This window comes from Pinus tabuliformis, chromosome 7 (assembly GCF_031772625.1).
Source record: "Pinus tabuliformis cultivar Carrire ecotype Pingquan chromosome 7, CPIR1, whole genome shotgun sequence".
In the NCBI taxonomy this organism is placed as follows: Eukaryota; Viridiplantae; Streptophyta; class Pinopsida; order Pinales; family Pinaceae; genus Pinus; species Pinus tabuliformis.
Window position 1 is genome coordinate 1,102,021,716 of NC_142293.1, and position 13,357 is coordinate 1,102,035,072.

Consider the following 13,357-nt stretch of genomic DNA (forward strand, 5'->3'; position numbering starts at 1 on the left):
ACGTAGGAAAATTAATCCCATTAGATACAGACCTTTCAAAGTCTTGGAGAAGATAAAGGAATGCATTTCAATTGGAATTGCCTTGGGATATGGTCATTTGTGCTGTGGTGAATGCAGATCAATTGGAGCTATTTGAACCATCCTTGCTAGATGAAAGGTCTAACTAGATGACTGTGATTCCCACATTGTAAGGCTTTGTGTCAGACCAACAGTCAGTTTTGCAAATGGATTGAGTGTTGCAAAGAAGAATTAGGTCCACCACGCAGGGTGTGATAGAGTTGTCTTATATTAGGATGATAGGGAATACTCTGTCAAATAGCTAGTACATGCACAGAAAATATTTCCTTAATTGAATGTATGTATGTATTTGTATGGTTTGGGAGGGTACAAGTTTAATGCAAACAAGTCAATAATTTGCGGTTTGTTCAAATGCAAGCTTTGAAGTTATAAGTACATGCACTGTGTTGTTGTTTGCTCTTCATATGTTCTGGTTCTAGTTCTGTAGACCAGGAATAAGCTCAGTTGTATAACTGTTGACACCTGGCAGCCAAAAGCATTTGTAATAGATAGTCCATGAATTTAAAGGCTGAGGGCACATATAAAGTCCACGTCACCCATATATCTGAGACCTGGTAGTTATGCTAAAAGTTTTGCATCTAAATTATAAAAACTTCTCATTTGGTCGAGAAAAAACAACTCCCTGTAAGATGGGAACACAGTAGGGATTACTACATTGGAGATCTTTTTTTTTTTTCCTTTCAATGGAAAACCTCAGGGAGAAACCTATAGGATGCTTCCCCTCATTCGTAGATGGCATTCCAGTAGACTTGTTAGCGTAGATTAGTGCATCTAACCTGAGGGGAATTCAAGCTGGGCACCTGCTGTTGCAAAACTAGCCAAATGCCTAAAAACAATGACAGCAACCCTTTGACATTAATAAAATTCTCTTATGTTATCTTATCTTGGGCTAGACTACCTTGGAGAGCTATTATATGATTAAATCCTTTCCCATGAAATTATTTTTCTATCACTTAATCTAAATAGAATGATTATATGCCATTATTTTCTCTTTCGCATAATTTTTTTCCCTGAGAGGAATGTTGCCAGTAATGTACATTATTCTATATACTAAGTGATGATTTGATGGAGAACTGTTGTGGAACTTTAGGTCCACATAAACTTGTTTTATTTAATAGAACATTTTATATGTTGAAATAATAATATTTCATAAGTTGTATTCCTGTCTTATAATTGGCCTTTCCATTTGTCTTTATTTCATTTATCATGTTTATGCAGTGTTTTTGCATCAGCTTCACATGCCTACGGTTTGAAAGAGAATAATTACTACAAGTTTCCTTCTGTTTTGTTGAGTCAAATTACATATAACTAGAACCAAGTGTCTAAACTACTAAGTGCTGCAATATTTGATATGTGTCTGTTTTTCTTTATCCAAGAAATCTTCATTAATACCTTTTGATGTATTCTGAAGTGTTGTTTTTGATTGTGTGCACCCAATGCTGATAACTCTTTATTTGATAAACAGATATATGGCTGCTCAGAAATATTTAGAGGCCTTGGATTTATTACAGTCAGGTGCCACCATCCAGCTTAGACATGGACAGGTCATCTTTCTTCTTGTTCTTTTGGTATATGGGCATATTCTATTTAGTTGACCTTTTGAGCTTTTTAATCATCAGTTCCTTTTCAAACAGTATGTTCCATGTCACATTTGAATGGAATTGTAATGCCAGTTCTTTGGTTTTAGTAATATGATAAGTTGCAAAATCTAGAACCAGTGGAACAATGTTAGTCAAATATTGATTTTCTTTAGTGACTGCATTTATGGTGTGTTGTTCTAAGGGATGGCAAATACAGATATGCAGTTGATAGTAACAAACCATGTGCTCATAGAATTTGAAAGCACCTTCAACCCTTGGATGCTGCTGGGAAGAGTTTTAATCTTCAGTTTATTGGTCAGGTGTTGAGCGGTGAGCCACAAGCTCCCCTTGTGCCTGATTAATTGAAATGGAGAAGAGACGAGTTGATAGACCTTAGAACAACTTCATCATTGATAACATGGTCATTAAAGAATTGTCAAGAAGTGGTTACAGATGGATCCTAAAGCATCATTTCTAAAGCTTCATTTTGTAGCAAGAAAGGAAGAAGAGTGACACCTGCAAGCCCAGTGGGCTATTTTAAGTGGTTGATATCTTTGAGCTTCATGTAGGAGGTGTTGGGGTTGATCCTTTTCGGGCTATGTCGCTTGTTTGTGTGTATCACTTGATGTCACTAACTGGGTTAGGCACATGCTCAATGGCGACAAGTGTTATTTGGCCAAATTAACACCCTTATAAAAGTCTTGACCATGGTGCCATAGGGGTAAATACACTTGGGAAATGTACCATTGTCATCTTGGCATGATTTGCCCTTTACTTTAGGCCATCTCCTAGAAGCCATGGGGGCATCCCAATCTATGGAAACAAACCTTTCAAGTAGATTGTTGTGATGTCAATACAGTTAATTCAACAAACACACACCTCAATATATGATTAAATAGACCAGTACCTTGTAAATGAGTAAATGCCTTAAAAATATTCAACAAGAAACTAGGGCATAAGCACCACAATAGAATGAGGGTTAGGAACTAATTAATAAATGTTAGGTCTGAAATAAAGATCTGCTACAAGAGGGAATACCAACTGGAGCTTACATCTCAATTAATAAATACAAGACTAAGTTACCTTTTGATGCACAAGGAATTACCAACCAACACTTAGATCTCACTCAATAAAAACAAGAGTAAGTTCTCTTTTGATGCACACGTGTGATATCTGATTAAATAAAAGAATGATGGAAGATATACTTGAGTTACCCCTTGATAATATGCTTGAAATAGGACAACCTTGCTGCTGTTCATAAATTGCAGATCTGATTTATCATAGAAAACACAGAAAATGTAGATTTGTAGCGAGGAAAAGCAACCCAAGAATGCCAAAATGCACATAGAATAAAAGATCTTGGTTGTTCTTATTAGGTCAATGAATATAGCATTAAAACATCCCATGAATGATTAATTACAATTCTAGATGATAAATAATTATGCAATTAGTACCAACTTGTAAGAAGAGGTGGTATATCCCCCTAGGGTTTCACCAAAATCACCAAATTGAAAGATCAACACAGTTTTGCACTTAGGAGATGAATTTTATTGTAACATTGTGTTAAAGTTTTCTAAACGATCTATGAATGAAATATAAGCTAGAGTAGGGTTAGAATGTGTAATGATCCTAAATAGGAATACAAGTGATAACAAGCAAATAATCTTGTGCAACAATTCATAAAAAACGAAATGCACATCAAGCATCCACAAAAACGCTGTAAATAGGGAACCGCTGAGCCATTTTATTAAGTTTCTGAAGGTAAAATACAATAGATAACAAGATGGTGCACCTGGGCTTGTCTCAATGGAAAAGCATGACCAAACCCAGGTGGGAAAATGGCTGAGCTGAAGGCTACCCAACTGATGCACCAATCTGCACTGCATTGCCTAGGAAACTGCTTCTCTGCTGAAGTTCGAATGGCTGGAAAGTGCACTTATACTGCCCAGAAATTTATGTGCTTTCAACCCCGGACTCCTTGGCCTAAACTCAGAAAAACCCAGAAAGGATTTTGGCAGGTTTAGAACTCTGGAATTAGACCCCCTTGGAGCCCCACTCCAGTTGCAGCTACAAAACTCGGCCTGCTGGAAACTGCCTGTCAATCCTTCCGAAAATACCCCCAAAGTGTTGGGCTCACCCTTGTTATCCAACCCCTAACTTTCTGGATGAGCTCTTGGCCAAAATCACCTGCTCCCAAGCCCCATGAAAATTTGTTGAGTGGCCTCTGCGCTGCCCCTCGGCCCAACAATTCGAACCGCTGGAATGCTGGCCCAACTGGCTGTAAAACCCAGTAAGAATTTTGTTCTTTTGCTGCTACCTCAACTCTCTAACTCCCCGACAAACAATCTGATCTTTGTTGGCCTCTATCTCCCTTTGCGTATTCTTTGGCTGCCCTGAAATACACACTCCCTGCTCTGCGCTGCTTAAAGGTGCTATGTCACTGCCCCAAAACTCCTGAAATCCTTATGGAACTACCTCCCTAGGGCGGGCATGGATGGTACCCCAAAGTAGAGGTTGAATCTGCCGCTTGAGAGACTCGTGGCTAAACAACCGGTTGACTCAACTAAACAACATAGTGAACAATTGAGTAGTTTGTTTGAAAATGTCAAAGATGAAACCAAAATGAGAGCTGATCTCTCCTTGAGCCTCCTTAGACTCATGTGGGCCCCTCCATCCACACATTCGACTTTCCCTCCAATCTATTTGAGTGGCTAATTCGAATTCCCATGTGGGTAGCCCCCACATTCCACTAGCAGCCAAATAAAGTTGATTTGCCTCCTAAGTCCCTAAGTCGAAAGTGTGGGGTCCTCTTCCTTAGTCAAAACTATGCAAAATTGTGTTGCAGCACCTTGTTACAAATGTGTTTGAGAAGGGACATGACAATCCTCCCCCCCTCCCCCAAATGTTGCTTGCCCTCAAACAACCTAAAAGCTAGGTGCTCCAATATGTGCTCACCCTCCCAGGTGGCATCCTCAGCCGGCAAGTTCTTCTAGCACACCAAGAACTCCCTGATGGTCCTGCTCCTCAGTTTCCTTTCCTTGCTCTCCAAAATGGCCTCCGGTTCCAACACGAAGTGGCCCTCATCATCTAGTGGGGGTAGATCAACTGTTGCCGTCACTTGTTGTCCCAACACCCTTTTAAGGCATGAGACATGAAAAACGTTGTGGACCCTGCTCCCCTGAGGTAGGTCTAGCTCATAGGCCACCTCCCCAACTCGTCTAATCACCCGATAGGGCCCATAGAAGCGTGGCTGTAGCTTCTCAGCCCCCTTCTACGTCAACGTGGACTGCCTGTAGGGCTGTAGTTGGAGGTATACCAATTCCCCCTCCTTGAAGTGTCTCTCTATCTTGTGCCAGTTTGTGTAAACTTTTGCTGATTTTGGGCTGTCACCAAATTATCCTTGAGACCCTTGAGGATATCTTGGCTCTCTTGGACCTAGTCTTTGGCCTTTGGGGCCCTGCTATCTCCAAAAACGATATCAGCAAAAGACAATGCATCATATCCATAAAGAGCACAGAAAGGAGTCATACTAATGGACATGTGGTGCGCGGTGTTGTAGCAGTACTCGCCTAGATGCAACCACCGAATCCAGGTCCTCTGCTGACCGGTCACGTAGTTCCTCAGGTACCCCTCCAACCATTGATTAACTCTCTCGATTTGGCCATCTGTCTGAGGGTGATAGCTGGTGCTAGGAGTGAGCTCAGTCCCGACCATTCTGAAGAGTTCCTGCCAAAATCCTCCCATGAATCTGCTGTCTCTGTCGCTCGCTATGTTCTTGGGGAGCCCATGGAATCTAAAAATCTCCCAGAAGAATAGTTCTGCAACTTGTGTAGCCGTGTACTTGGTGTGGATGGCGAAAAAGTGGGCAAATTTGGTCAACATGTCGACCACTACGTAGATACAGTCCTTCCCCTGCACTGTGGGGAGTCTTGTGATGAAATCCATAGAAATACTTTCCCATTTCCCCTCAGGGATGGGAAGTGGCTGTAGCAATCCTGCGGGATGGATCAGTTCCCCCTTGTTCCTCTGACAAGCCTCACACTCCTGTACGTGCTGCAGCACGTTCCCTTGAGGCCCTTCCACGTGAATCTCTCCTTGATAGCCATATGAGTTTTCCGGAACCCATGGTGCTCGGATAACACTCATGTACGTGCTGCAGCACGTCCCCTTGAGGCCCTTCCACGTGAAGCTCTCCTTGATAGCCATATGAGTTTTCCGGAACCCATGGTGCTCGGATAGTGGTGAATCATGTGCTTCTTGGAGCACCCTCTCCCTCAATTGCGAGTTGGTCACTAAGAAAATGTGCCCCTTGTAATAGATGACCTCATCCATCACTCGGTAACGCTCATTTGCATGGGTCTCCTCCAATACCTCGCATGCCCTCCTGTCTTTGGAGTACTTCACCAACAACTGAGCCTTCCAATCATGGCAAATGCTCATGAGGGATAACCCAGTTGGTCTTCGAGATAGAGCATCGACCACCACATTGTCCTTTCCCCGTACATACTCTATATCGAATTCATAGGCCTGCACCTTGCTGACCCATCTGTGCTTCCTGTCATTGAGGCCTTGCTGCCCCATGAAATGTTGAAGATTGTTGTGATCAGTCTTAACCCGAAACCCGTTCCACACCAAATACTGACGGAACTTGGCCAATACATGCATAATGGCCAGCATCTCATTGTCATATATGGAATATAATAGCTCATGCGGTAGGAGCTTCCGACTCTTGAAAGCAACGGGATGCCCCTCCTGTGACAATATTGCTCTAACTCGTACCCCAAATGCATCACACTCCACCATGAATGCCTGGGAAAAATCAGGAAGTGCCAAGACTGGAAGCTAGTCATCACCTCCTTGAGGTGGTTGAAGGCAACCTGTGCCCCATCAGTCCATGCAAAGGCCCCTATCTTGGTCAAGTCGATCAAGGATGCTGCCAACTGCAAGAACCCCTTAACAAACTTCCTGTAATAGGTGCAAATGCCCAAGAAGCCCCTCAATGCAGTCAAATCTCGAGGTACTAGCCAATCCCGGATGGCCCGAATCTTCTCCTCATGGACCTTTACCCCATCAACACCAATGATATGCCCTAGGTAAAGCATCTCTGTCAACCCAAACTCGCACTTAAAGAGCTTGGCATAAAACTGCTGCTCTTCCAAAATGCGTAGTACCTCCTGTTGTCGCGCAAACTGGCACGACAACGCTCAGACCGGGGGCTGTCACTCTGATCCCCGGTCTCTCCGTTTAAGCCTGTCTCCCACGGCTAAGGGGGGTAGACCCTGAGGAAAGATAAAGGCCAACTGCCACAACAGTTGGGCCAGGAGACGAAGAGCACTCAAATGACTTGACGAATTGAGCAAACCAGTGCCTTAAAAGACTTAAATGATTACTAGCTAGATGATCGAAGATCATAAACCACGACCAGCAATCATCAGGAAAATAGAGCAATGCTTTAAATATTCAGTAAAACCACAACGCTCATCAAGTGACGTTATCCAGCAGACCAAGAGGGATGAATTGCCTTAACAACAGTGAAACCAGATATTTGATGTGGATTCAGATCTCAGCGTGAAAGATATGCAATGGTAAACGACTGAATGGGATAAAAGTAATTCTCCACACACAAGAAAGAAAATTTTTTATGCTTTTCAATTTTTTTTTTTTTTTAAATTTAAAACTTAAAATCTAATTAAAGTCTAAATCTAAAACATAAACATTTTTTTTGTTTTTTTTATTTTTTTATTTTTTATTTTTTTTTGTTTTTTTTTTATTTATATGAGCTCTAACTATAAAAAAAAAATGAAATTTTAAACTAAATTTAAAAATCTGGAAACAAAACTAAACTATGCTAAAAACAGCAAATCGAATTAATTAAACTAAATCCTAAAAAAAAAGAAACTTTAACCATTAAAATCTAAAGCAAATGACATAAGTTACAATTAAAATTAAAATCCTAAAGAACCAAACGAACCTATGCTAAACTAAACCAAAAGAATTAATTAAAATCTATACGGCAATCTAAACCTACACAAAGAAATCGATTAAAATCACCCTATGCTAACCATACGACCATGTAAATTGCAGCAAATCAAACGCTGAACAAACAAACCAAAATCGTGACCCACGCATGCAAATCGAAGGAAAACAAGCCGCAGAGGGATTTTTTGTTTATTTGTGCAGGTCGAACGAAGACAAGGCTCGATGGAGGTGCAGGGGTTTTGATGCTGACGGCGGGGGTGTTTGCAGGGGATGGCAGAATGACTGCTACGGTGAGACCTCCAGCACGCCTAACACAGAAGACGCAGAGAGAAACAGGGTCGAAATGCTGGATGCGTCCTCAGTTTTTTGATGGCGGAGGAAACACGCAGGGGCTATCACAGTTAAATGTCACGGTTTTCTTTTTGCAGGCCAGGACGCAGTCACGTAAAACGGCTGGGCATAAATACGATTTTTAATGCAAATGGGAAATGAAAAGCGCTGCAGATATGTAAATCGATCTTGGGTAATACATGCATAAGCACGGTCACGACCACCAAATCGTAGGGCTTGGTAAGAGGACGCACAGTCAACAGCAAAAAAAAATCGATTTGAAAATCGTTTGATACACAGAAATTTGCCTGAAGATGGACGACGCAGCTGCAAACTGATTTTCCTTAGATTTCCCAATAAATTACTAAGTTTTGGTTCAACTTGTCACTGGCGTGTTTTGTCTATTAACTCAATGGCACATTTCTGAAGGTGTAACTTATGATGTTTTGTCTCAGGTGTACATACAGTGCCAAAGAATGCAGACCAGACCTCAAATCAGCAATTCATGGATAATATTGTGCTCAGAAATTGGCATTTACATGGAAATATAATGCATTAACATCAAGCTGGAACCTACACAATCATTTCATATTTATTGACAGAGGCTACAGCAGTAAGGAAACAGTGGAACCTGGCATACAAGACAGCGCAGTAAACTTCAATACAACGACCAGCTCCTTGTACGATACCCGTAGTGTAGTTTACTGGTGTTGTCCCCTTCAAAATTCAGTGCTTAACCCCTGCTACAGCCACACAACGATATATGCGAGAGTTTAAAGTGAAACCCTTCAAAACTAGCCTCAAATCAAAATTTTAAAGCTCTGGAACAGCCAGATTTAACAGTAATGACAGTAATGTTCTTGAAATATCAGAAGTAAATTCACTGTGAACTTCACTGTAAATCAGAAAAAAATTTCTCAATGTAAAACATGCAATAAACTTTAACAGATTAACCCGGGGCACAATCAGCTGGGCTCTGCACAGAACAGCCTGTGGGAGTCGGCTGGTTCAGCCCAGAACTTCCCCAAACGCCCACAAATAACCTTCACCTAAAAGTTTCCTGCACACCTCAAGCAAGCATCAGCAAACAAGGGCAAGAGATGCTGCTAGATTTCAAGAGAAAATGGAGATACCTGCCATTTTCCAGAAACCCTACAGCATTCAGACCCTAGCACGTGAGCAAGATACCTGTACTCACAATGCTCTGAAAAAATCAGCTATTTTAACTGTTGAAAACTGAAATATGCAGAAATTCAGACACCTCACAGCAGTTCCAGAGAGTAACACCAGCCAGTTTGAACCCCAAAGTCTTTTTATTAATCAGAAATCAGTTTACAAGAGAGAGCTTTCAGTACAGACTCACAGATCAGATCAAACTGAAAATGACCTCCTAAGACCCTACATAAAGGAAATGATCCCAACGGCTAGTTTTGGGTGATCCACAAAAATATTATTATTTTATTGCTTAGGGTTTTTGCTTTATGCTTTTTATTTTTTATTATTTTTTTATTTTTCAAAATTTTTTAAAATTTTTTTAATTTTTTAATTTTTTAATTTTAAATTTTTTTAATTTTTAATTTTTTTATTATATATGAATTTATTATTTTTATTCATTAAAAAAAATTTTAAATTTATTTTAAGACGGATCATCAAACCCAGCCGTTGGAATCATCACCTAGGACCTAGGACCTAGGACTCATGAGGGGATTTACAACATTTTCAACCCTCAAGACACATTTCATCATGATTTTTTTACAATTTTTTACAATTCACATCTCAAAGGGATGAATCCACTTTAACATAGACCCTCATAGACCACCCAGATCTGCGACACAACTATAATCTAGCAGAGTAACACGCTAGGATTCTCCTAAAGTCCTAATAACGAAATGCATCCCGGCTTTGGGGTTGGGTTTGAAGGAAAACTCTGCCGATCCATGGATCGGTGAGACTAAAAACCTCCCGGGACGCAGATCGTCATTAGAAAGTTAGGTCCACCTAGGCAACTTTACATACATGACTCTGATCTGCTTAGATTATTTACATTTCAAACATGCAGACTGGGTTTACAACAAAAATGATCAAGCTGTCGATGACTGTAGGCTGGCACGGACATGTCGCTCAGGAGCTATCCTTCTCTGCCAACAGGAAGGAGGTGTACTGCATGGGTAGTTGACCAGTAGTGGTCAACATCTGGCTCTACTTGGGGACACGTTGCTGCACTGGTAGGAATGTGAGAATCCAGAATCTGCATCCATACAACACACAAATAAAAATAAGTAGCGTCCATTCCCAAATCATCATATGCATTAAGTACAGGAAAAATAAAAGCTCTTCATTTATTGACTAACTAATAACATGAAAAGTAAATCTAATCCTAAAAACAGAAATAAAATGCTGAAAAGACAAGGAGTAGGGATAGAAATACAATACAAAAGATGCCCCATGGCATCAGATATCATCTCTGAAGAACAGCTTGAGCATTTGGCCGTTCGCTGGTAGATGAAGTGGTTCACCATCCAATCTGCTCAAGTGGAATGAGTTTGGTCCAGCTATATCTCTAATGATGTACGGTCCCAACCACAAGCTGTCAAACTTTTTATGCTTTCCTGGTTTTTCATTTTTGCGATCCCAAAGTAAAACCATATCTCCAACCTGCAAAGATCTAGATCTAGAGCATTTATCAAAGCTTTTCTTAATATTAGATTGATTTTTGCATATATTTTCAAAAGCTGTCCGACGTGTCTCATCTAATTCCACAATCTGATCTATCCTATTCTGAACAACATCTTTATCAGTGGAGAAATTTTGGAGGAGCTGATAGGCTGGCAATTTTAGGTGCACAGGTAAGGTAACATCCAAGCCATAAACCAATTCAAAGGGAGATTTACCAGTAGACTTCTTCTTAGTAATTCTGTCTGCCCACAAAGCATACTTGATTTTGCTGTCCCAAGACTTCTTGTTATCTCCTACTATTTTCTTGATAATGGTTATGAGATTTTTATTACTTGATTCAGCCAAACCATTACCCTGAGGATAGTAATTCGACGAATGAGATAAGACAATGCCATATTTGAAACAGAAAGATGTAAACTCTGAGGAACTAAAAGCCTTGGCATTGTCCGTAGTGATTTTAGCGGGGACACCAAATCTAGTAATGATGTTATTCTCAATGAAATCCATAATCACCTTTTCAGTGGCATTCTTAGCAGGAATGGCTTCTACCCATTTAGTGAAGTAATCAGTAGCAGTCAAAATCCAAGAGTAGCCATTGCTAGAATTTTCATGGAACTTCCCTATGAAGTCCAGACCCCAATGCTGAAAAGGTGCCTCTACAATAACAGGCTGTAGAGGAAGGGCAGCAAGCTTCTGCTTCCCAGTGAACAGTTGACAGGCTTGACATGTTCTAACATACTTGTGCACATCAGAAAAAATCGAAGGCCAATAATAGCCAGCTCTCAGGATTTTGTGGGCAGTAGTTCTAGCGGCATAATGACCACCACAAAATCCTGAATGAAATTCGGAGATTAATCTTTTGGACTCAACATCGTCAACACACCTAAGCACTATGCCCTCTGGATTTCTCCATCCAAGGCCATCCTTCATAAGGCAGTACTTAGTGGCTTTTAGTCTAAGAGCCCTTCTTCTATGAGTGACTAAGTGGTTAGGACACGCAAGATTTGTCAAGTAGTAAACTATGTCCTTATACCATTCATGCTCAGCTAACCTTCTTAATTCTGGTGAAGAAAGATCGTCAAGGCAAAACAGACCAAGAGTCTTTTCATTACTTTCAGCTAACATTTGAGCTAAACCTCGTCCTTTGATCAGCTTAGTGGGTCTAATCTCTAAATCATACTCCTGTATCTTAGTAACCCACCTAGCGCGAGTCCCTAAGCAATCAGTTTGAGTTAATATGTCTTTAACAGCAGAATGTGGGACGAAAGCGATGATCTTAGAATAACCCACATAAGTTTTAAAATGCTTAAGAGACTTGACTAGGGCATAGGCCTGCTTTTCCATGGTATTGTACTTCAATTCGGAATTTTGAAGTGCTCTACTCATGAAAGCGATAGGCTGCTCGTGACCTTCTCTATTCTTTTGAAGTAAGACACCGGCAATGGTATCCTCAGAAGCGAAAGAAAAAATCATGAAATCTTTGGAGTAATTAGGACTAACAAGGACAGGAGCCTTCGCGATAGCAGACTTGATTTCTTGGAAAGCCCTTTTGCCCTCTTCTTGCCAGACAAATTTCACATCCTTCTTCAGAAGACTTTGAATGGGCTTAGCTATTTCTGCATAATTCGGGATGAATCTTCTAATAAAATTTATCTTTCCAAGGAAAGACTGAAGGGACTTGAGGTTATGCGGGAGAGGAATCTTTTGAATTGCTTCAACTCGTTCAGGATCGACCTTGACTCCTTCCTTAGAAATGATATGACCCAGAAGTTTCCCTTCAGTTACCCCAAAGACAGATTTAGCCGGATTCAAAGAAATTCCATATTCTCTGCATCTATCGAAAACCTTCCTAAGATGATCTATATGGCTGATACCATCTTTAGAAAACACAGTAAGATCGTCTTGGTAAATCTCGATGATTTTCCCAATTAACCCCTTGAAGGCATAATCCATGGCCCTCTGGAAAGTAGCTCCAGCGTTTGTTAACCCAAATGGCATTCTGATGTATTCAAAAGTGCCCCATGGTGTTGTGAACGTGGTCTTGTGTCGATCTTCCTTCTTAACCCAAACTTGATTGTACCCCGAAAAACCGTCTAGCAATGACATCATCCCAGACCCAGTTACTCTTTGCAACAAAGTTTCCATTTTTGGCAAAGGGTAATTATCCTTTTTGCACGCTAGATTAAGGTTTCTAAAATCGACACAAAGTCTTATTGTACCATTCTTCTTCCTGACAATCACCAAATTCGAACACCATGTCGAATGCCTAGTTTGAGCGATGATTCCTGCTGCAAGCATCTTCGCAAGTTCTTTTTGGACCAGAGGGGCTAACTTAGGATTAATCTGCCTAAGTTTCTGCCGAAAAGGTTTAGCATTTTCGTCCTTTAAGGGAATAGTATGCTCCATAATATCTTCCCTGTAGCCCTTCAACTCATCATAGGAAAAAGCCAAAACATCTCGATATTCACGAAGTAAACCAATTAACTTTTTCTTTTCCTCCAGACTAGTACCTTTACCGATTTTAACCATTTTCGGACTTTCAAAAGTACCAATGTTAACTTCAAGGCACTCGCCTGGGTCCAACTTGTCTTCTTCTCTCAGCTTTGTGGCATCATGCCGATCAAAATATTGCTCTAAGGCAACTACATTTCTGGGAGTGGGATTTATGATATGTCCTTGATCTAAAGACCCATCCTCGCCAGAAACTAGCCGGA

The 13,357-nt window shown here is 40.7% G+C and overlaps 1 protein-coding gene across 1 annotated transcript in view; it reads left to right on the top strand.

Moving 5' to 3' along the window:
• The window catches only part of LOC149251400 (golgi-to-ER traffic-like protein), a 400,402-nt gene that overhangs the window by 74,508 nt on the left and 312,537 nt on the right, over positions 1-13,357 (top strand). The window contains exon 3 of the mRNA XM_089459410.1: positions 1,544-1,622. Coding sequence (XP_089315536.1) covers positions 1,544-1,622 — 79 coding nt within the window. The remainder of the gene's footprint in view (positions 1-1,543; positions 1,623-13,357) is intronic.